The following is a 23,820-nucleotide window of genomic DNA, read 5'->3' as shown; positions in this document are numbered from 1 at the left end:
GTGGAAATCGAGCAGTGTCTTTCAGGACTCTTTGGTGAAGAGAAAGTTCAAAAAGTCAGCATTTAATTGAAATATAATTTATATAAATATATATATATTATCATTATTATTAATAAGAAATATTCATTTTTGTTGAATTTAATCCATCCTTGCTGAATAAAAGTATTAATTTCTTTAAATAAAAATTAAATAAATAAAAAAGTACTTACCCCAAACTTCTGAACATTTTTTTTTTTACATTTTAAAAAGGGCGTTTCTTTGAGATTGTGTTCCCTATGAATAACTGCACTGAAAGGCTTTGAACAATACATGTAAGTGCTTCCAAACATCATCTACTGAATGACTAAATGTGCGTGAATGAATGGAATTCAGCCACACAGTTTTGTGAGTTTTTGATTTATTTATTTAGCCAGTTTCCATCAAACAAGCTTCCAGTGAAACTCTAGTAATACTTCGGTTTGTACTGAAGATTTTGACCCTTCATAAACTTGTCAAGCAATGAGGCGAATGAAGCAAGATTTCCTTTGTAGAGATGTCATTAGAAAGCAAAGAATGTTTGCTTCTGACAAAATATTTGCCACAATACCTCATCCAAAATAGCCTTGTTTTTCCCAGAAAAGAATCCTTCCTGGCTTTGCCCGTCGGGTGCTGCTGTCTTCCTGCCATTCTTTCGACTATCACTTGATTCTCTCCTGCCTTCCTGCTTTGAATCTCTATAGAGCCTGTATATGAATGTGTTCCAGTCTATCTGAACTGAAGGGAGTTATTATTTGTCAAAGGTTCAAATAAATAAATACATAAATAATAATAATACAATAAAAAAATTCAATATACACAAATAATAAAATATTAAATGTATTATTAAAATAAATAAATAATAATAATATTTTAAATATATTTAGTTATTTTAAATTAAGGTACAATAAATACTTAAACAGACACACATAATATAATAAAATCATACCTTCATTATACACACATAAAATAAAATAATTAAAATAAATAACTATTATAAATTATTTACATACATTTCATTATATTATGCGTAATAATAATTATATTATTATAAATAAATAAGATTATTCAATATAAAAATATGAATATTTATGATTTAGTTTGTTAGATGTTTATTTTGTGGTTATTGGAAAAGAATGCTGAGGATTTCCTATTTGATTAGTTGGGGAAATAACTTTCCTTATCAATAACAGCATACTGTGGAGGATTTATAACAAGACAGCATGCCTGATAGGCCATAAGTATCTATTAATAGTGTTTATTTGTTTCTACAGTTGAAAACAAGAGGAAAATATTTCAAGAGATAATAAGGAAATGCATCTAGTCTAAACAATCTGAACACAAGAAGAGTGCTACAGTAGGAGGCATTTAAAAAATTACAAAAATAGACAAAAGTTTAAGAGCACATTGAATAGAAATACCAATGTGTATTTACTGCAATGAAAACAACTGTGAGAAAAATCAAATGCTAACATCAATACAGAAAATCAAAACGCATGCAGCCTAAATGCAGAAATCATGCTGGATTATTAGAATATTCTTCAGTGTTTGAATACCACTTTACATCTTCTCAGAAAATATCTCAGAGAAATACTGCCCATATATCTTCTCCTAAAGCTCTATGTATATTAATTAATAATACTCATATCATATTGCACAAGCCCAAAATTGTACATTTATTCGAGTGGATGGGTTGGGGTGAGGGGTCACAATGCATCATTTTGAAAACATTATGTAGATTGGACGATCACATTAGAGGTTCAGTGCCACCGTAAAAATTATTCTAAATTAGATTTGCACCCGTCCTGCATCTCATTATGCGACCAAGCTAGTGTACTTCAAAGCTTATAATCTAAGTGTGGCCCCATATAAAAAAAATTAAAATAAAACATATACACACATTTGCTACCATAATAGGAAAAACATTAGACCACTTTGGCTTGGCTTTGGCTGTATCAAAAAAACAAAGTGGTTTATTTCAGAATTATGCTGGAATAAAATTGAACAAAAGAAAATTCAGTAGCACACTGCAAATAATTGAACTGCACCTGAGATCCGTGGCCATTCAAATTAAACAAATGTGATCAAATAATAATAGACGTCACATTTTATATTTAGGTTTGATGAGGCTGTAAAAAAATGCATTAGCCTAGTTAAAAATTGTAATTGATTTAAACCAAATATTATTTGATAGAATAAACAAATGATCAAATGGCTACTTTTATTACATAATATACAAATTAGCATAAAACACAACCATATTTTGTGACCTTTGTCACTTTCTAATTTAAACTCCTTCATAAGATAAGATATAAAACAGCTTAACTGCATTTAAAACCAAACCAACACACTGATTCTTGTGAAAATAAATAAATTGTGACTTATTTGGTATGTACGGTTTCTTTTTTCCAAGAAAAACGGAGTTTGAGTTTTACTTGACAAAAAAAGGAAAGAAATCGAATTGTTACAACTCAATTGTAACAATAAAGTTATTTCCTAATATGGTCATCTAGTGTAAATAATCATTGAGTTCATCTTCAAAGGGAAACCGCATCAGACATGTGTTAGTACAAAATATGAAATGCTAAACGCATCATGCTGTGGGTTTGGCTTCATTTGCTGCCGGGTCCCCAGCTGTGTAGGGTGGTGTGATGATGGTGCCCTCTGTTGCTAAGAGTGAGGCAGTGCAGGCGTGGTTGAGGGAAGAAGGAATGGTGGGAAGTATAAAAGAGAAGGAGAGAGAAAGAGAAAGAGGAGTTCTACTCTTCGCAGCCCAGCAGCTCCATTCGCAGGGTGATGCGTTCATGCCACGCCCACGGCAGGATGCGGACGAATCGTGCGTAGAAGGGGGGCTCGAACACGTTATTTTTGTGCACGTTGTTGTCACTGTTGCCGGGGAAAATCTGCAGGTGAAGCAGAAGGAAATAAAGATAGGGTGAGACAAGGACGTGACAGATGGATAGAGGAAAAAAAGCAGAATATACACAAGATGAGCGGCCAATACTGTGGCCAGATGAAAAGATGTGGTGGAAGTTCGGAATCTGTTAAACGAACATTTTATCATTGTCATGTCGTTCCATACCTGAAAGACTTACTTTATTCTGTGGAACACGGTAGATGTTTTTTTTTTTAATGTTTCAACTTTTTTTGTCCATTTATGAATGACAAGACAGCATATTGGTCCCTGCAGACTTTCAAATATGGACAGAAAACCCTACATTTCCTCAAAACATCTTCTTTTGTTTTATAGAAGAAAGGCATACAGGTTTGGAATGACCTGAGGGCGTTTCATTTTCATGTAAACTATCCCTTTAAGTTTTAGACTTATTGTTATATTGACATATTGATTTCACACATCCATATCAACAAACTGAAATCAGCGATCCATGTTGACATATTGAATTCACAGATCCAAAAAATAGACCAACGCTGAGAACATAAACATCATAAGATCAGTTGTTTTATTAGTTATATGCTATTATAGTATTTCATTTTAATATTTTCAGTTTTTAATAAGTAATTTTGACATTTTTATTATATATTGTTTCTATTTTAAAATTTATTTGTTTTTTCTATTTCATTTATTTTTTATTTACTTTTAGTAATTTTAGTCCTTCAACTTAAACATATTTCATTTCAGTTAATTAAATTTTTTAAGTTTTATTATAATTAACAAAACAAACTATGAATAGTTCACGTTTATACCAACACTGATAACTGGCACTAAAACATAAAAACAAATGTAATATGAAACATAATATTTAATAACGTTATGTATTACCTAATTATGTTAAATATTAACAGTTTTACTTTTGGTGTTTTTAGTACCTTAAAGGGTTAGTTCACCGAAAAATGAAAATTATGTAATTAATAACTTACCCTCATGTTGTTCCAAACCCGTAAGACCTCCGTTTATCTTTGGAACACAGTTAAAGATATTTTAGATTTAGTCAGAGAGCTCTCAGTCCCTCCATTGAAACTGTGTGTACGGTATACTGTCCATGTCCAGAAAGGTAAGAAAAACATCATCAAAGTAGTCCATGTGACATCAGAGGGTCAGTTAGAATTTTTTGAAGCATCGAAAATACATTTTGGTCCAAAACTAGCAAAAACTACGACTTTATTCAGCATTGTTTTCTCTTCAGTGTCTGTTGTGAGAGAGTTCAAAACAAAGCAGTCTGGATATCCGGTTCGCGAACGAATCATTCGATGTAACTGGATCTTTTTGAACCAGTTCACCAAATCGAACTGAATCGTTTGAAACCGTTCACGTCTCCAATACGCATTAATCCACAAATGACTTAAGCTGTTAACTTTTTTAATGTGGCTGACACTCCCTCTGAGTTCAAACAAACCAATATCCCAGAGTAATTCATTTACTCAAACAGTACACTGACTGAACTGCTGTGAAGAGAGAACTGAAGATGAACACCGAGCCGAGCCAGATAACGAACAAAAGATTGACTGAAGATGAACGGAGGTCTTACTGGTTTGGAACAACATGAGGGTGAGTCATTAATGACATAATTTTCATTCTTGGGTGAACTATCCCTTTAACTTAAACTTATTATATTTAAGTTAGTTGCTAAGGTAACATTATTAAGTTTTATATTTTTGTTTTAATTCAATTAACAATTTTTATTTATTTATTTAATAACAACACTGATCACAACCACTAAAACATAAACACACATGGAACAACATGAAACAAGAGTGAAACATTTAATGTGTAGGTCAGGAAAAGACTTGAACCAAAAGGAACTGGGTAATTAGGGGTTAAACTGGGGCATCAAATCATGTTTGAAAACCAACCTTATCTGTTTTTGTCTTGTCGTCTTTGAGAATGGTCCAGTACTTGCCATCATCACTGTGAGCCACTTTAAAGGCGGACACAAATTGCACATTTCCAAAGTCTTTGGCCCCTTGCGTGATGATCCCTGTGATGCGCTTTGGTCTGAGCAGGTCCACCTAAAAACAAAAAGATAAGAACAACTCAGCAAGTGGTCTTACATAAAAAAACTGGCATTGAGTTATAATGATCTATATTATAAGTGATTCACTACATAATTGTTAAAGGTTTGTTGTTTGTAAATTATAGCCTCTCAGGACAGTGCTGATTGAAAATCAGGGCAATCCCACTGTGTTCAGCCTCTGAAAGGTCATCCAATGTGTAAATGGGCTAAGATCCCAAAGCACCAAGGATCAAGAATGAATTCAACTCCTAGGCAAACACTGCCAGATGTTAAAGGGACTCTAAGTAGGAATTACTCCCATCTAGTGGTGAAATTGTATTTTGCATTCAAACTAATTTTGCTCTCCAGCGCCTCGCTTTTTCAAATGCGCGTTGCATCTACGGTAGGCGATATGTACCAAAAAGCTTTGACAGGATGTCTTCTAATAGCACTTCGTTTTGGCGACGATGTTTTCTTCTCCTGTTGCGCGGCATATGTATGGTCCATAATAAGAATGCAATCCAGACTTTTAAACTTGCCGGTGCAGTTTCAAGCGCCTCTCACTGCTCTGCACCTGCGTTTCTGGCTCTGACCGAAAACGCGTTGTGGAAACACGTTGGCTTAGTACTTTTTGTCCCTCTCTGCTATTATAGTTGTGCAAGATGGCGGAACTACATGGAAGCCTCCGTCGACCTACCCGTCCCATGTATATAAAAATAATAAATTCTTCATTTACGAGGATTAGTTTAAACATTGGCATTGGTATTTGTACACCATTGAGGGCATATTTATGAATAAAAATATTGATTTTAGATAATAAAATACCTAAACAGTTACTTATTGTCCCTTTAACAGAAGGGAAGACACTCAAACTCGACATGGACACAGGACAGTATCCAGACAATACTCCCTCTTAATAAAAAATGAGTTTGTTTAAAGTTGGAGTGATATATGCACTATTGTTCAAAAGACTGAGATTAGTAAAAGAAAAAAAAGTCAAAGAAATGAATTTCATTTAACTGATCAAAAGTGACATTAAGGACACTTATAATGTTACAAAAGATTTCTATATAAAAAATATGCCATTTTTTGTATCATGTTTTTTAAATGTATCACAATTTCCACAAAAATATTAAGCAGTATGACTGATAACCCTGATATGAATAAAAATAAAACTTTTGATCACCAATCAGCATATTAGAATGATTTCTGAAGGATCATGTGACAGTGAAGACTGAAGTAATGATGCTGAATATTCAGCTTTGCATCAAAGGAATAAATTACATTTTAAAATATAATCATATAGAAAAAGTTATTTTAAATAGTAATAATATTTCACAATATTACTGTTTTTATTGTATTTGTATTCAAGTAAATTCAGCTTTGGTGAGCATAAGAGACCTCCTTGAAAAACAATAAATACCTTTTAATGGTGTGTGTTTGTGTGTGTGTGTGTACAAAACCATACAAAAAAATAATGTTTTTATACATCCAGCATTGTGCCTTCACATTGCCTCTTTACAAAATATAAAACTACAAAAATCTTAAAAATGTGACTTTATTCAGTTAAATACATACTCCAGATTTTACACATGTAAATATTTGAAGTGACTGTCACTTCACAGCATTAAAAGTTTGTCATCTCACCTGCAGCCACTCGGAGCGGTTATTAATGGCTGCTGTCCAGGCGTTGGTCTTGCCCTGCTTGTCCAGACGAGCGTAATGCGGGTGCCAGGTGAACGCCTCGATCCCCCAGGTGCGGAACGAGCTGGAGGCTGTCATCTGCCCATCATCAATTAGCCGTGACTTGATACCTAGCGGCTCGGAGCAACCTGTCGTGTTCAAATACACTGTGAAGTGAGACAACAGAAAGAGAGAGGGGATGGGGACAGGAAGTGGCAGAGAGATGGATGGGAAGCGTGTCAGCACAAGCGGCACAAACCACATCAGCGCTGAGCAAGTTTCATGCAGGTGAGCGGCAAGATGCTGTGTGTGATGGGGTGTGTGTGAAGCGCATTCGGGCGAGAGCTGGCGCTTGTGATGGACAGCCTGAGAGACACAGATGGAAAAGTGAAGTGGCCAATAATGTGAATGAAACATTGACATCTGCACCGGTCCACTGATTAGAAATTAAGACTTTCATGTAGGGATGCATGATATAATGTACCATATATATATATAACATAATATTATAATAGTGTATTTTAATATCAGCCATTAAAAAAAAAAATTAGTGTTCCTGTAGCTCAATTGGTAGAGCATTGTGCTATCAAGCGCAAGGTTGGGGGTTCGATTCCCCCCGGGAACACATGATAGGTAAAAATTGATAGCGTGAATGCACTGTAAGTCGCTTTGGATAAAAGCGTCTGCTAAATGCATAAAGTTAATTAAATTTTTAATTTTAAATCAGCCTATATTATAAATATAATATAAATATCATAATTTTAAAATAAATTGTATGATCACCACTTTAGAATGTTGATTTATCACTGTAAATGCCAAAACTTGAAAATAATTATTGGTTTATCGGCCAAAATGTTCTAATGTACCAGTGCATCCCTACTTTTATAAAGTGATGTGACATTTAGTCAAGTATGTTGTCCCATACTCAGAATTTGTGCTCTGCATTTAACCAATCCAAGTGCACACACACAGCAGTTAGTAGTGAACAAACACATACACACACACACACACACACACACACACACACACACACACACACACCCGGAGCAGTGGCCAGATATAATAATATAATACAATATTTAAAAAGACTTAAACTCTAGCAGAAAACAAGAACAGATACCACACAAATGAATCAGTGTCATTCATTATCACTATATGCAGCTCAAAACTGTGTCAAATAAGTCAAATGCCTGAGAGGTTTGTGCTCAGAATGTTTCAGGCTAGAATCCCAGTATGGAAAGATTGTTCCTTCAAGCAAGCTGGCTGTGGTCTTTAACTTCACCACAAACAAAGACGAGCAGGAAATTGTGTAAATTGTGATGCTGCTGCTTACACACTTTTTCTTCCATTAAACCACAGCAATATATCCATATTCTAGTTGAGATGTTTTGTCTTTTGGCTTCCATAATTCTTTTCATAAGAATGTATAAACATGCAAAAATATAATTGGGACTATACCGTTGAGTTCACAGCCCACCAGCTCCATTCTCAGTGTACACGCTTTACGGCACACAACGGGAACGATTCGTATGTACTGAGCTATGATCGGAGGGTCGAACAAATTGGTCTTTGTCCCATCATTGTCCATATTACCAACAAAGATCTAAAGAACAGAAATGTATACATTCATTAGGTATTTAAAACTTTTAATATAATCACAGGTTATGAAACATATGACAAATGCTACTGAATCATATCTGGGCGTTTTTATGTTCCAGGGATTTGATTTTAATTAAAAGAAATTGTGATGATCCAAACAAACAGGGAAATAATCAGAAACTCTTTCAATATTTCAGAGTGAGAATTATTTATGTACATATTTTTGCAACTTCATCTGGCCAAAAGTTTCCACAGTTAAACACCCAAAAATTCCAAACCAAAACAGGCACTAAAAATAAAACAGAACAGAAAAACGAGTGAATTATCACCATGTCGTTGCTCTGGCCCTCAGCTCTGTACATGGTGTAGGTTCGCCCATCCAAACTGGACGCTACCTTGAAGGCTTTGATGAACTCGGCTGTGCCCATGCGACTGGCACCCTGGGTAATGATGCCAGTGAAACGCATCTTCCTCTGCAGGTTGATCTGTTATAGAATAAGCCATAGAATTAGTCCTTTTTGGGTGAATACAGATAATATTTGAACTCCAAATATGTATATAACCAATAAACTGGACTTGTTTACCTCGATCCAGGGGTTCTTGTCATGTGTCGCAGAGGTCCAAGCATTAACGAGTCCCTTGTTATTCAGTCGTGCCAATTCGGGCCCCCAGCGCTGCAGTCCCAGAATAGCGTAGTACACAGAAGAGGCAGAAATCTGAGACTCTGCGATTCCTCCTCCTTCCATTCCCAGCAGAGAGATGCATCCTGGGAACCAAAGGCAGACATTAGCAGATATAAGTGCTCAGGAGACACACAGGCTTACTGTCCGACAGACAGATGCATAAACAGTGAGATGACCACATTCACAGGGCAGAGAAATAGCCACTGTGTATTGAAGGAAGTCACAAATTTAAAAGCCAAATATGTGACCCTGGATCACAAAACCATTTTGAAGTGTCAATTTTTCGAAATTGAGGGTGCAAAAAAATCTAAATACTGAAAAAAATCGCCTTTAAAGTTGTCCAATTGAAGTTCTTAGCAATGCATATTACTAATCCAAAATTAAGTTTTTAGATATTTACAGTAGGAAATGTACAAAATATCTTCATGGAACATGATCTTTACTCAATATCCTAATGATTTTTGCCATAAAAGAAAAATCAATAATTTTGACCCATACAATGTTTTTGTGGCTATTGCTAAAAATATACCCCAGAGACTTAAGACTGGTTTTGTGGTCCAGGGTCACATATGTGGAGGAAATAAAGTGAGTATAGGAGCATGTGTGTACTGGCAGTGTCCTACTTACGCAGATGGCAGTGCTTTCCCACAAAGGGTGAGTGACATTTACAGGTGAAATCACCATCAAGATCTCGACAGGTGCCTCCGTTCTGACAGGGCTGGCCAGCACAGTCATTCACATCTGCAAGAATCAAAAGGTTTCTGAAAAACTGGTCTGGACAAGCAAAACAGTCGTCAAAATTAAAGCAATTTTCTTTGTGACCTCTAGGTAGCGCTCACTCGCAAGTTACATAAAGATAAAATATAAAGATAAAATTATTTGCTTCAAAAGATAAAATAATGTAATATATGTATTTTTTCTGCAATACTTTTTCCAAATGAAGTTTGTAAAATGAAAAATCCTTTAAAGTCGCCTATATTTATTAAACATATAAACACATTCTTATTGCTTGAACAGTTTTTTTTGTTGTTGTTGTTCTGATTCCCTCAACAATGTAATTTACAACAAAAATCTATTAAAGCACAAAAACTAAAAAATATCTGATATAAAAAAATGACGATATAGGTCCGCATCAGATCACCAACATGCTTCAAACACCAGTGTGTCAGAATTATTAAAAGGTCAACATGATGATGAAGAGCAAGGGTGTATAATGGTCCTCATGTACCTGAAGTCCGATATATGTTGTGGGGGAAAAAACTGCCATGGATTTCAGATTTAAAATGGCACCAGTCAATAGAAAGACACTGTGAAATAGAACATTCCAGCAAAATTGGAAAGGAAATCAGTGGGATTATCTGGTGTGTGCATATGGAGCGTGACTGGATGTGACCGGTCACAGTGGTCCAGTGCCAACATAGCGCTCAGGCATACTGAAACACCTCCAAACCTCCAGAGGTCAGTGTGTAGCACTTCCCTGTTTCCTGTAAGTGTTAAGAGCATTACTATGTGCTCGACTGACCTAAAGTTAGGTATCTACATTCATTTTAGGCTGCATTTTTTGCCTAATCTGTGTAACCTCCAAATAAATATGTAGTCATAAAAACTCACAAAAATTAGCAAAATGCATTTTTGGGTTTTACAACAGAAAATCAACTTCCCGATATTATTGTCAACTACCCACATGTTGCAAACTCTATCAACTCTACAATGGGTTAAACTGCTTAAAAGCTAATTAGGTTTTTAGACAACTTTCCAAATGCATTAAATGTCAAAATGCTCCCAAATGCTAACTGCTAATGCTAATATTATCAACCCTACAATGCATTAAGCATTACACAAACAAGCTAATTAGCAACTTTTCAGAGTCAACTTTCCAAAAACATTTGTCAACTACCTAAAAGCTAACTACATAATTTTTAACACTTCAAGTGTTTACACTAACAAGCTAATTAGCACCTTTTCTAAGCAGTTTTAAATAGCTGAGTCGGTTTTAAATAATTAGCCTATTGATAACTATAGGTGGCCATGGGGTTCAGCACTGAACCAAAAACTATCATTAAGATATGAGGTCTCACATTTTTCATTTGTAATGATGAAGTTGCAATTCAGTACATTTAAAATTTACAAACGTAATATCAAATAACAAACTGCAGTTAATTTATAATCAAGTACTGCATTAGTATGTTAGTCAACACAAATAAATGCACTTCTTCAAAGCACATCAAAAGATTATTAAAAATAATGAATTAAAATGTACTTTAAACATTACAAAGTCCACATAGATCTTAAAAAGTGTGTTAAGAAACGGTCATGAAAGTATACTCTCTTCAAGTACATTTAAATGGCCTTTTATTTCATGAATAATATATTATCTGCTTGTACAGTTTTTTTAAAAATATAATTTTCAGATTTGAAGTGCACTACAAATGCCTATTCAATACAATTAAGCACATTTCTTTTTCACAAGCCTCTTATAGTTCAAGTTCCCATTTTAAGCCTTTTTTTCTTCTTAATGTTAATGTGAAGAAGCAAATCATTGCTACCCACTGAGAAGCAGTTCAACACAGTAGTGCATTGTATTACTCTGAGAACATCAATATCTAGCTAAATAATGTGAAATGCAATTTTATGTCAGTTGCAACTTTATCCAAATCAACAAAATGCAAGGTCAGCAGGTCTCCACTTCCATGTATGACAGTGAAATCCCAGAGAAAAGACTGAATCATGCTAAGAAGGAACAAATGAAAGCTTTTTTTCCATAATTTTGTCTTGAAACAGCCTCCCTTACAACACAGTAGCTACACAGTGAGTATATTCTCAAGACACAAGACTGTGTCAAAAGAGACTATGCACATTTTCCACTTTTTCTTGTGTTTTTGTACAACTGTTCCTGAAGATTTCTGCACTATTTATATTATATCTATTATATCTATTATATAGATATTATATCATTATGTTAATACTCTCATCTATAATCGATGCTTACTTGTCACCAAACAACAAGTAAAAACAAAACTAGTTGTTATTGTTTGTTTTCTGTGTCCATTATATGGCCACTTCCTGTCTAAGTGTATGGTTCTAGACCAAAATAAGCTGCAGTTTGGACATTTTGCTAAACAACTAGTTTTCTAACTACAAAGTTGTTCAGAAAAGTACTGTAAGTCAGGGAAGTGAGACGATATAAACATTGATAAGATGATTTAGTCACAAAATCTAATGTTAGTGCTTTTGGTCAATTATATTTTATTTTTATAGGGCCAGTGTTGTTAATGTAAATCAAAACTATTACTATTATAAGATTTAATTAGTCTAAATAAAATAAATACAAATATTAAACTGAAATAAAAATAAAAGGTAAATAATTAAATGTATAAAAAAGGGAATAAAAATATAACACAAATCTCCATTATTAAATGTAAATACTCAATTAAAAATTTACATTTTTTTAATAAAAATAATATAAAGGTTATAAAAAAAGATAATTTAAAATGTTAATAAATACTATAATAGTATATACATATTACACTGCTGTGGAGCACAGATTGGTAAGAAATGCTTTATGCTTTACGCAATGTTAAGAAAGATTAGTGAGAAAAAAGGATAATAAAGTAATATACAGCAATTAGAGGTGAGAAATTCATGTGAGAAAACTAGCTTTTATTCAGTGGAAAATAGGGAAATTACAAAGTAGTGGCAGAAGGTCAGCATCAATTTTTATTTAGCTAGCATTAGATCCAGGAATCAAGCGCTTTGTTAACTCTGCAGACACACAAAAGAGGCACTGACTCTGCATTTAAACCCTACAGCAGGTTTCTGTTTTAATCTGAGCAGCTAATGTAACCAGTGCTCCACTTCGTAAAAGCTTTTGACACAGACTTCACAGCCTCTTGCAGGGCTTTCAGACCAATTTCATGCTGTCACTGAAACATTTCTGCCAGCTAAGAGCCGAGGACAAGTGCAGACTTCAATTACTTTGCTTCCTCCACTTGCATTTTACCCAGCAACAGGGCTAGTGTGTAACAGTGTGGGTGTGCAGTCATATTTGAATTTATGCTGCCACTATGTTTGGCACTACACTACACAGTGTCCAGTCTTTTCCATCATCCGAGCATGATTTAGACGTCTCCCCGAGGGATTAAGAAGCTTCTAAACAGTCAATTCAACGTCAGTGACATTCTAATCCAGCCACATTCCCAGCCGCACTCTAAAGATGAGCCCGCATGCTCAATTTAACCCAGTCAAAACATCATAAACATGCTATCAAGTGCTGGAATCTGGCACTGAAGCCAGATGTCCACCGTAATCAGAAAAACGTGACGGGGTCTCTGTGGTGAACTAAATAATACATGCTGTCTTAAATGTATAGCATGGAAAAGCAACATTAAATTTTGGGAGGATTTATGGCTTTTTTTTTACTTCCCACTAATTAATTTCTTACCCGCGAAAGAATTTTGTCAAATTTGCAAAATCAAAATGAACACCTCAAAGTAATTAATAAAATACTGTTGCAAATGGAAATATGAGAATGACAACTGATCAAAAGTGACCCTATTTACTTTTTAAAGGAAAGGTTCATGAAGAAAAGTTTCTGTCATTTATTCACAAAAAATATATTTTGAAGAATGATGATAACCAGACAGCTTTTTTTTATTAATTTAAATAAAAATAATAAATTATTTTTAATGCAAATTTTTAAATTAAAAATTCCATTGTACTTTCAGAAAAAAAGGCCAAATCCATTTCTTCTTTTTTTTTTTTTTTTTTTTTTTTGGAGTTTGTTAAGCCTGCTGAAACTACTGTATTTTTTTCTTTGCATACAGAATTGAATTTGGCATAAAGGAAGCTAAAATAGACTATAACAAATAAGTTTAAGACAAGTTAAGCCTATGTCTTTTAAAATATTGGCTTTTGAAAGCAAAATAAAAATACTGGAGTGACTTATTATTTCAGTTTCATTCATTTCAATAGTAGTCTTTGCGAGTTTCAGTCATTTCATTAGGAATCTGTGCGAGTTTCGCTTGAGGGCAAAAAGGTTCGCCATACACATTTTGAAACAGGTTGATGCAAGTTGTTAATGCAAAAACGCCATGTTGACGACATGAAAACTACTTAGTTTGAAAGTGACTTCTGTGTGAGCTGTGTATGTATTCATATGTTGCTACACTATTAGACAATTAAAATTTTTGCCTTTAAATTTTCACTAATGTAAATGCATTTTTCACAGCAGTTTATAGCTACAATTTGTTAATTAATTAACACTTGGATGCAAATGTGTTCTCAATCTTAATGTAAATTTGATTTCACAGCAATTGAGTTTTTCATAATTCTCAGTGGTGTCTCCATATAACCACTTATACGTTTGGCATGAAACAGATCCAACGGCTTGGATAAAGCGACTCACTGTTCTGGCAGTGGATTCCATCGAAGCCTATTGAACACTTGCAGACATATTCACTAAAGACGTCTCCTCTTCGGGAGTTGATGATCTCACAGAACCCATCGTTTTTACAAGGGTTAGGGTTGCAGGGCCCTGAGAAAAAATGTCATGTGAGAAATGATCAGCTTTAGCTGAAATTGATACAAGTAACATTTGCCCTAAACTAAACAGTCTTTTTGGTGTGCATAAACATAAATAACTGATAAGACTGTTACCAATATCTGTCTCGTTGCAGGTGGGTCCGGTGAATCCTTCAGCACAAATGCATTTAAAGGGATCTTTTCCTGTTTCATTGACACAGGTTCCTCCATTCAAGCACACATTTACTTCACAGATGTCAGCTGAGAAGAGACAAAGAAAGAGGATTTGATATTAGACCATTTTTGATATAAATCCGATAAAACTCAGTGGGGCTCATTCATTAAACATGAAAAGAATGACATATATATTAGTCACATTCAAATCCATGGATTACGGAGAAATAATTAATCTTGAGTTTCATGAATAACAATCTTTTGGGTTTAATGCAGTGCCGTGACATCACCAGTATTTTCTAATGGGACGCTTCTGATGGTGTAGATTTCTGTTTCTTATACATAAGGGAAGTAAAAAAGACAATGAGTTCACTGTTTGGTCATGTTTTTATTTGGACATGACCCAAATTGCTAAAGTGGTTGCAGCATTACAGAAAAAATAGAAGTAGTTTCTAGAAATTTCTTTGCAGTCCTGTGGTTTATCCAAAAATGATTTGTAACGGTCAGGAATGTTTGCGTGGGACAGCAATGCTCTGAGAAAAAAAAAGTATGTAAATGCACATGGAAATTTTACAGAATAAAAAAAAATTCTAATGTATCAATGTAAGATAATAAAAAATAAATAAAAAAAAAACTGTATATGGGTTTGGAACAACACAAGGGGGAGCAAATAAAATGGCAGAATTTTAGTTTTTTTGCTGTACAAATCCTTAAAAAAAACTGCACCTCTTACATTTTTATGTATATGCTGAAATGGAAACCAAAAACATCCAACTTCAATTTTTGGAGTGGTTACTATCTTTAAATGTTAATTTTAGCCTGACACATATAGGCCTTAAATTTGCGGAGTCCAAGAGTCGAGAGACTTTCCACAGTTCCACAACTCTGCGTAAATAACACCTCCGTCAGAGATTTCCTGCACATCGTTGTGTCCTCCCCGGCACTGATCCAAAATACCACAACATACACTCAGCAGAGTTTATTCGAGGTGAACAGCACTCGAAATGATAATCAGCCCACGTTTCAAGCAGCTCTACCACAGGTTTCAACCATGTGAACTTTTTTTGGGCCAAGACACCATTTGGCGAACAATCTCCTTTAATTGTGACATAAAAGCAATGGTCTTCACACTCAGAGTTGAAGATTCTGGGATAATGATAAATCCCTGGCCAGCATAAACAGAAACCATCTTATGCAGACGATTGCAGTGCTTCTCTTTGGAATGGAATGCATCCTCCTTTTCATGCAAAACCAGAAGGCTGAAAGCACAATTCCTTTCAATCTTCTCAAAGAAACTAATTTTAGTCCTGGAAATGCAAAAAAAATAAAAAAGATAATCAAATTAATTCCCTTGAAATTGCCTTTGTTCCTGGCATATCATAGCCAGGAACAAACTGTTTAGCAGCTCAGATCAACCCATCCATCACAAGAAAGCACAGAAAACTCCACGGGGAACAGAAACTGTCTATGGATAGCTTGAAAGACTACTTTTATCTTGGCAACCAGTTACAAAATTGACAGGGGCAGTTGAGAACTGAAAGTAATTCATTGCGCCTTATTACCTTCAAACATAACTTAATTCTGCTTTTGTTTCTGTAGAAATGTAACTCTGAACAGAAACTGTTGTTGTCCATCTGCATGGAATGTCGCTTTTTGAGGTGCTGACATGGGCACATTTTGTTGGAAAACTCTTGTATCTAACAGGATAAAATACTAAAAATGAAAATCATGCCATCATTTACTCACCTTCGTGTCATTCTAAACTCATGTGATCTTCTTTCTTCCATGGAAAGCAAAATAAGATGATTTGTAGAATGTTCAAGCTGCTCTGTTCCATATAAGTAGAGTTAATCACGTTTCGGCCAAAAAAAAAAAAAAACTTATTTTGTCAAATGCTTCTGGAATGCAATTAAATTTTTTTTTTTATAATTTATTTATTATTGTTCTTTCTAAAATGCTGTTTAAAAATTATTTACAAATATTTATAATTTACAAATTACAATTTACAAACAATTATTATTTTTATTTTAATCTATTTTAAATGTATTCATTATTGCTTTAACTACCATTTAAAACATGACTTAAATAAATTGTTTTAAATGTGTATTTATGTGTCAAATAAAAAATGATTCATTTAGTTTTATTGTTATATTTAACTACATTTTAAAACATGAATTTTTTTTATTTTTCTACTTTTGTTTTCAAACAGATAAAACAACATCAACAAACATTTATAATACAAGTGCACATCTCCATCCTTACATACTTTTGCGTACACTAGTACAAACAAAAAGTATATTCTGAGCACATATACACATACATGGACATACACTGGTCACCAAGGAGAGAACTTATATTATATTCCAGATCACATGATTCACTCAAATTCTGCAATACTGTTTTGTTAAGGGTTAAACTGCCAACTCTATCCATTAGTTAGAAGTCAAAAATGATTTTCATCTCTTTTCAACCATTTCTGCCAATGTGATACCATACTTTCAGCTTGTTTTCTTAACGAAAAAGTCAGAGATTCCATATTGTACACCTCCGTTACAATCTCTTGCCATTCAAACATTGATGGGGGATCTTCTTTGAGCCATTTCCTTGTAATGGCCTTCTTACTGGCTGCTAGTAGTATATTAGAAAGATAAGTATCCTCTTTTGTCATATCTAAAGGGATGATGCCCAGGTACATAGTTTTAAAGTCACATTCCAGATTCATCCCCATTATTGCATTCATTTCTCTATTTAAATCCTGCCAATAAGTATGAATTTTGTTACAGTCCCAAAAGATGTGAAAATGGTCTGCCAGTACATTTCCACATTTTCTCCAGCATTCACCAGTTTTTGGATTCCCAGTTTGTTGATACTTTACTTTGGGGGTTATGAAAAATCTTATGGTATTTTTCCAGACAAATTCCCTCCATGAATCTGAACTTGTTGTATTCATCTGCGTTTTACACATAGTTAGCCATTCTTCTCCTGTAATACTCATATTGGCTTCCTTTTCCCACTTTTGTTTCACATAAGTTGTAGAGTAATTTTTTGCTGACATTAAACAGGAATAAATTCTTGATACTACTTTCTTATTCAACTTTATTTTATATGCATCTATAAATATTTGCACTATTGTGGGACCATCTTCTTCCACATTCTTTATATTCTTGTTGAAGTAATCTCTAACTTGAAGATATCTGAAAAAATCTTGTTTATCTAAGTAGTATTTCTGGGAAAGTTGTTGAAAGCTCTCTATTCCATTCCCAGAAGAGATTAAGCAGAAGGATGTTATACCTTTTAAACTCCATTGTTTAAATCTCAGATCCAGTTTTGCTGGTCTAAATTGTAAGTCATGCTCCACCCATCTTAATAAAACATGAATTTTAACCGTCTTTTAATTTGTCAGTTTGAAAAGTGATTTATCTATTGATGTATTTGTGTTTAAATTATTCAATTTAGCATTTATTTATTTATTTTATTTTTAAGTAGCACTCCTGGTTCTTTACCCACCATTCACTTTCATTGTAAGGAAAAGAGCAGCATGAGCATCATCAAGTGGACCAAAAACATCCAGGTTTGGAATGACATGAGGTTCCTGAGATTATATGCATGGAAACTAAAAAGTATGGATAATTATTCATGTCAGGTAATCCACATCAAGCTGTATCATCTAATATTTACCAGCTATACTTAACCTAGTTTAACTGTCAGAGAACTCAATGTTGGCCCAATATGTTCTGGAAGGCCATTAGAAAGAAGTGAACAGATCAGCTGAATACAAATCTGTTTGAAACATTTGATCAGCTTCTCATCAGCTGAGCTGGCCTTTTGATCAGCAAAAGCTCTGAAATAGGAGTGAAGGCTGATTATTCTGCCACAGGCTTTAGGATAGATGGCTTTAGGCACTATAGAATTATCACATGGTCTTTCTCTGAGTTAAACATGTAAAGGCTGGCAACTGTGGGATTGTTTGCTGCTCTATTACAAATGAGACACGCAAACAGGGACAAAGAAAGCAGAAAGAGAATTTAGCCAAGCAACTGTGACCCTGAAAAAACAAAGCGCGCAGTGTTGAGCCAACTCAGAAAATGAGTAATAATAACCAACGTGCTATTGACCCAATCCCAGTATGGTCAAAACAACTTATTGTGACTGCACTGATATTGAAAATGTGCAGCCTTAAAGGGATATTTTGGAATGACTTTGGTCTTTGGGGCACCACTGAAACCAAAGGCAGGCTTGATACAATATTTTTGCAATTCAGTTTGGTGATATTAGTGGCACAGAAATTACATTCTTCACCTTTAATTTTTATATAAATTGAAGTAAACAGTCCAACAACAAACACATTTGATGTGCTACTGTTAAGGTTATGGTTTGCCAGAAAAATAGATTTTGTTTTTACTAAAAGAACCAAAACGAACAGTTTAAAACCATAAAACCACTCGCTTCTTCATTTCATATATCTGGGACATCACTTGAGTCACTTCAAAAAGAAGCATGACCTGATCTGCAATCTTAGTATACGAGTACAACAGTTATATAAAAATAATAACAGTTAAAAAGTATAGGGAAGGACTTTAGAAATGAGTCATTGGCGTGTTACAATCTGCTGAGCGGATCACGCACACTTGGCTAACAAAGGAACCCTTGACTGTCGTATTAGGAACAGGTGCAAAACAAAAACAACAGACTGGAGGACAACCAAAACATTGCACACGTGTATCTGAGAGAGCACGCAAACACAACAACACACCTACACACCAAATCCTAGTTTGATTCTAGGGGATTCACTAATGAAAGGAAATGCAACTGTACTATGCAGTGCACTCAATGTTTATAGGCTGAAGACTTTTAGAGGTTTGATACTGGTGATTTAGTGACACTGTAAGTTAAAATAATCATACATTGGGACACAAAATTGATAGATTTTTTTAAGACATGAAAGACAAAAAAATACTGTTACTTTCACAACTCTAAGGACAAGATTACATGTCTATATTTTGTCTAAATGAATAAAAAAATAAATATTTAAATTTAAAAAATTTTAATGGTTTAAAATGCTGCAAGTATATCATAAACATCAGAAAATCACAACATTAAAATTTACTGTATGAAAAAAAGTTTATGGAATCAGTTTTGAGGTTAAACAGTGTAATTAAATTATTGGCAGCTGTTTTAAAAATTGATTAAACAAATTAGATTGCAGCATGGGTAATCTAAATGTAAAAAAGTAAAAAATGTATATGCAGAATATATAATAATAATAATAGTTAATCAAAGGCTTCTACAAGACAGAGCAGCACAAACAGCTCATTTTGACTCTAATAAACTTCTCCAAAATTATAAGTGGGCTTAACATTAGAAATTCAAGAAAAAAAATTTAAGAGAAAAATTATGCAGTGCACTTTTGAGCCTTGACACTGATAAAATATGCATACAACATCCAAGTACTGTGACAGAACCTTTTAAGTTGTTAAAAATAGGTTATCTGTGTCTTGGTGTTGATTTGTGTTGCAACCTTTGTGTATATTTAGAAGCCCAAAGTGTTAGTTTACCTTTTAAGACTCCCTTAGAACTTATTTTATGGCTTGTAGCTTCACACTTTAGGAGTCTAAAGGAGTCCTGGATTTATAACTCCACATTACTGCTGAGGTGAACATGCATGCGTGTAGGTGTGTGTTAATGTTCAGTGTGTTTTCTCAGCAATGCGGTTATCCGCACATCATTTATGATGCCTTCATACAGCCCTGGGGAACTCTGTGTTCCAAACCTTACGTTCCTACATCACTGAACCCCACGTTAAAACACTCAGAACAGCTCAAAGCGCTGAGGCATGCAGCTTGCACCTCTTAATGACCAAGCAAATGACCCATAAAGATAGAGACTGCACACAAGAAACATACTGTCCTTGGACCAATAAACTGCTTTAACTGTCAGTGAGCTTGCATCTTCAGGTAAGATTTCAGTAAACTAAAGGCATTTCTCCAGAACACCACAGCCATCTGTTCTTAAATATAACCCACAAAGACTAAAAATACACTCTGACGTACAGAGAAAAAAGCCATTCTCTAAGGCAACGCAAATAGGCTTATAATTAATCTTACTTGGAAATGCTATAATGTAAAGCATAATATTTGTATGTGTTTTACACTCAAGCCACAGATTCAAAATGGACATAAATCCAGGGTAGCGTATTTGTCCAAAATATAGTAACAAAAGTTTCCTGTCAAGTGTCGGAATATGCTCTTTTAAAAAATTAAACACACCAGATTGGAAAATGGAGCATGAGACCAAGATGGAGCGAAATGAGAAATGCCTTGTTGCGCTGCCTATGAATGAAACATTGATTAGGGCTTATTGAAAATTAATCACAGGAGAAGCAGCCCTCATTGGCCTGCTATTAGTAGTGGAGTCGTCAGGACAAATGAGTCCATCCCTGGAGGGGAAGACCCTGCTGCCAGATGGCACGGGCCACGCGACAGCTTTTGAACGGCTCGCAAACACATTCTTGCAAAAGAGAGCGAGTGAAAAGCAGGAGGCTGTGTGGTCGCTATAATTAGCATACTCTCCGTCAGCTGACCTGAGAGGCTTGGGTTGTGTTGATAAAAGTCTTTATTTGCTGATTTTAAGCAGTTTTTTGGAGACCCATCAAGATTTTGGTGGATGAGTGCTGATCTTAGATCAGCTTGAGATAGCAGCTTCGATCCAAAGCGGTTTACCTTCTCAATCCGATAAGTAAGGCAAACAACTCTTAACTTTTAAAAGGATAATTCACTCAAAATGGAAAATTTTGTCATCATTTAATAATCTTCACGTTGTTTCAAACCGTATGATTTCTTTCTTTTGTCTAACACAAAAAGATATGTTAGGTATATTGCTGACGCTGTTCTCTTGCATACACTGACACTGAATGGTGACCAGCAGCTGTCAAGCTCCTAAATGCATGTCCTGGTCACCATTCACTTTCATTGAAAAGGAAAGAGCAACTGATAAACATCTGGTTTTAAGTTCCATTGAATACAGAAATGCCACAGACGTTGGATAGACTAGAAAATAAACAAATATGAGCAAAATTATCTTTTCTGAATGAACTTTTTGTTTATCTGCATCCAAACATCATAGAGCACCAATTTCATCACAAAGTGTGAATGAAGAAGATCAAGGAGGTGACAACTGAACCATATGAAAACTTCAAGGAAAATGCTTGGATATGGAAAACTGTCCGGAATACTACCACAAACCATTCAAGAAGCAGTCAACATTACAGTAATGAAACTCTGCAGGAAAGAGGATGAATTTCCCAAAGGTTTGCGCAAACCTTTTGTGCTGCACTGGTCAGTAGAGGCAGGAAGTGCCCTGGCCTTGTGAGCTCCGCTGCATATTAAAGTGGCCACATTCATTGGAAGTGACTCAGTGATATGGTCACTTGAGCCACACCTACAGACTGGAGCCTGATCATGGCTTGAGAAAAAACACAGTTGGGGAAGTGTATTCCTAAACAAGTAACAACACCCGTGGAGGCAAAAAATGAGTAATAGGGCCAATTAAATATTTCAAACAAACCCTACTGAAATCTAGACATTACAAAACAACACGTGACAGTACAAAAATGGTCATCTCCCTTTGTTTGTTCAGAGTTTATGAAGGAAATTATTTTGGACATGCTGTCAAAAAATCTTAACATACATGAATGGCCAAGGCATGAAATTGGTTCTCAAATGGTCTTCCACATCTGTCCATGAAGCTATAAAAGTCTGTCCAAGCCTGTAGGTCACTGGTAATGGATTGAAATCAGGACATGGTGTTTTGTATACACTAGTGTGACAACAAAAGGATAAAGCAGAGACCCCAAGGCATTAAACGCAAGTACAGACACGAATAATATACATTTTGTTCGAACAGACACATCAACTAGCTGACCACAGGGACTTTTCATAAAGTGAAGCCTCCAAGACTTGTTTACAAGACGATAGTGTAAGAATGGAGAGTAAATATCATTCATTCATTACTAAATGTATGAAAGTAAAAACTCCGGTGTAATAAAGGCTATATTAATTACACACAAAATAAAAAAGAAAGAAAAGAAGCCGTCTGGTGTCTTGACATTTAAAACGTTTAACATCAAACTAATAAGGACCATAGACTTTCACTTGCTTTGTTTATAAATGTAGTTCGCCAAGCGTTTATTTTTTTGTAGCGCGCAAGACGAAAACAAAAAACTTACCGCTCGCATTGGAGACTGAAACAGCAAGAAGACACGCCGCGAAAAGTAGTAAACTAACAAACAACCTTGAGAAAGTTATCATGGTGCCGAATTGTCGTTCTTCTGTGTACTTCTCGTCGGTCTCAGGAGCTGTTCGGGTATGAATCCGTGCGCCGTTATGACTACGGGCAAGATTAGAGGCGAGAAAGGGACAATATGTGCTCCCACGTGTATCTCTGCTCTTAGCCAATTACATCCTGTTTTTTAAATGTTGCCCCGCCCATGACACCGCCCCTTGGGGAGTCATTATTAGTGCGGATAACTGGTCGCTGCTTTTGATTGACTCACAGCTCAGTTTACATTTGGTGGTTTTAGGCATTTTACCGTGTTTACAGGGATAGTTCAGAAAAAAATAAAAAATATTTACTCACTCTTATGTCGTTTCAAACCTGTAGGCCTATAACTTTCTATCTTCTACATCCAGCTGTTTTTCTCAGAATGTTCTGGGAGCATTGGCTTTTGGTGAAGAGATAAAACCTGAAACTAATCATTAAGGGACGTTTTGTGTAAGTTTTTGGAAGGTTAGGTTTTGTTTACAAAAAAAAAAAAAAAAAAAAAACAGAACGTTCCCAAAACCTTTTTTTTTCGGTGTTCCAAAGAGGAACCAAATGAGAACGTTAGGGGAACATTCTGTGTATGTGTTTGTTACCATTCACTCTTGTTATATATTTTTCACGCAATGAAAGTAAACGAGGCTGTATTTCTGATCAAAAGTGGGGTGAATAAATTATGACAGAATTATTAGTATTTCTTTAAAGATCTTAAAAGGAGTTGTTTTTTCTGAATGCATGATTAAGGCTTGTTAGAAGTGTTTATTTAAACATCAGCTAGGACCAGCTTAATGCTGATTGCGTGATAAAGCGGATTGTGACATTCGTTCAAAAGCATGCTGCATTCGTGAAAAAAGCATAATTTGTTTGTAAGTTAAAGG

At 34.9% G+C, this 23,820-nt stretch overlaps 1 protein-coding gene and 1 non-coding gene across 3 annotated transcripts; one reads left to right on the top strand and one right to left on the bottom strand.

The window, feature by feature from the left end:
* Positions 1-1,257: 1,257 nt before the first annotated feature.
* LOC132133130 (lactadherin-like) lies at positions 1,258-23,030 on the bottom strand. 2 transcript variants are annotated; one of them, XM_059545861.1, is made up of 10 exons: positions 22,851-23,030; positions 14,588-14,713; positions 14,337-14,465; positions 9,560-9,673; positions 8,834-9,015; positions 8,579-8,734; positions 8,109-8,253; positions 6,615-6,817; positions 4,828-4,983; positions 1,258-2,918 (listed from the first exon to the last, which is right to left on the bottom strand). In XM_059545861.1, exons 1-10 carry the CDS (start codon positions 22,930-22,932, stop codon positions 2,775-2,777), a joined length of 1,437 nt encoding a protein of 478 aa, XP_059401844.1. In that variant the 5' UTR covers positions 22,933-23,030; the 3' UTR covers positions 1,258-2,774. The 2 variants fall into 2 exon arrangements, with proteins under 2 accessions (XP_059401844.1, XP_059401845.1); XM_059545862.1 differs by having other exon boundaries at positions 6,615-6,799.
* Positions 7,203-7,275, top strand: trnad-auc (transfer RNA aspartic acid (anticodon AUC)). The gene has a single exon. It is a non-coding gene; the product is annotated as a tRNA-Asp (tRNA).
* Positions 23,031-23,820: the final 790 nt, after the last annotated feature.

The sequence above is a fragment of the Carassius carassius genome, chromosome 50, assembly GCF_963082965.1.
Source record: "Carassius carassius chromosome 50, fCarCar2.1, whole genome shotgun sequence".
NCBI lineage: Eukaryota > Metazoa > Chordata > Actinopteri > Cypriniformes > Cyprinidae > Carassius > Carassius carassius.
This window is presented reverse-complemented; position numbering and strand designations above follow the sequence as displayed.

What these genes read in the sequence shown, in the direction of transcription:
- LOC132133130 (XM_059545861.1), bottom strand. Translation starts at nt 22,932, where the DNA reads ATGATAACTTTCTCAAGGTTGTTTGTTAGTTTACTACTTTTCGCGGCG. An exon ending in TGGAATCCACTGCCAGAACA is followed by an intron (nt 9,674 to 14,336) that starts GTGAGTCGCTTT and finishes TGATTCTTGCAG; the next exon opens with ATGTGAATGACTGTGCTGGC. An exon ending in ACAAGACAAAAACAGATAAG is followed by an intron (nt 2,919 to 4,827) that starts GTTGGTTTTCAA and finishes CTTCACCTGCAG; the next exon opens with ATTTTCCCCGGCAACAGTGA.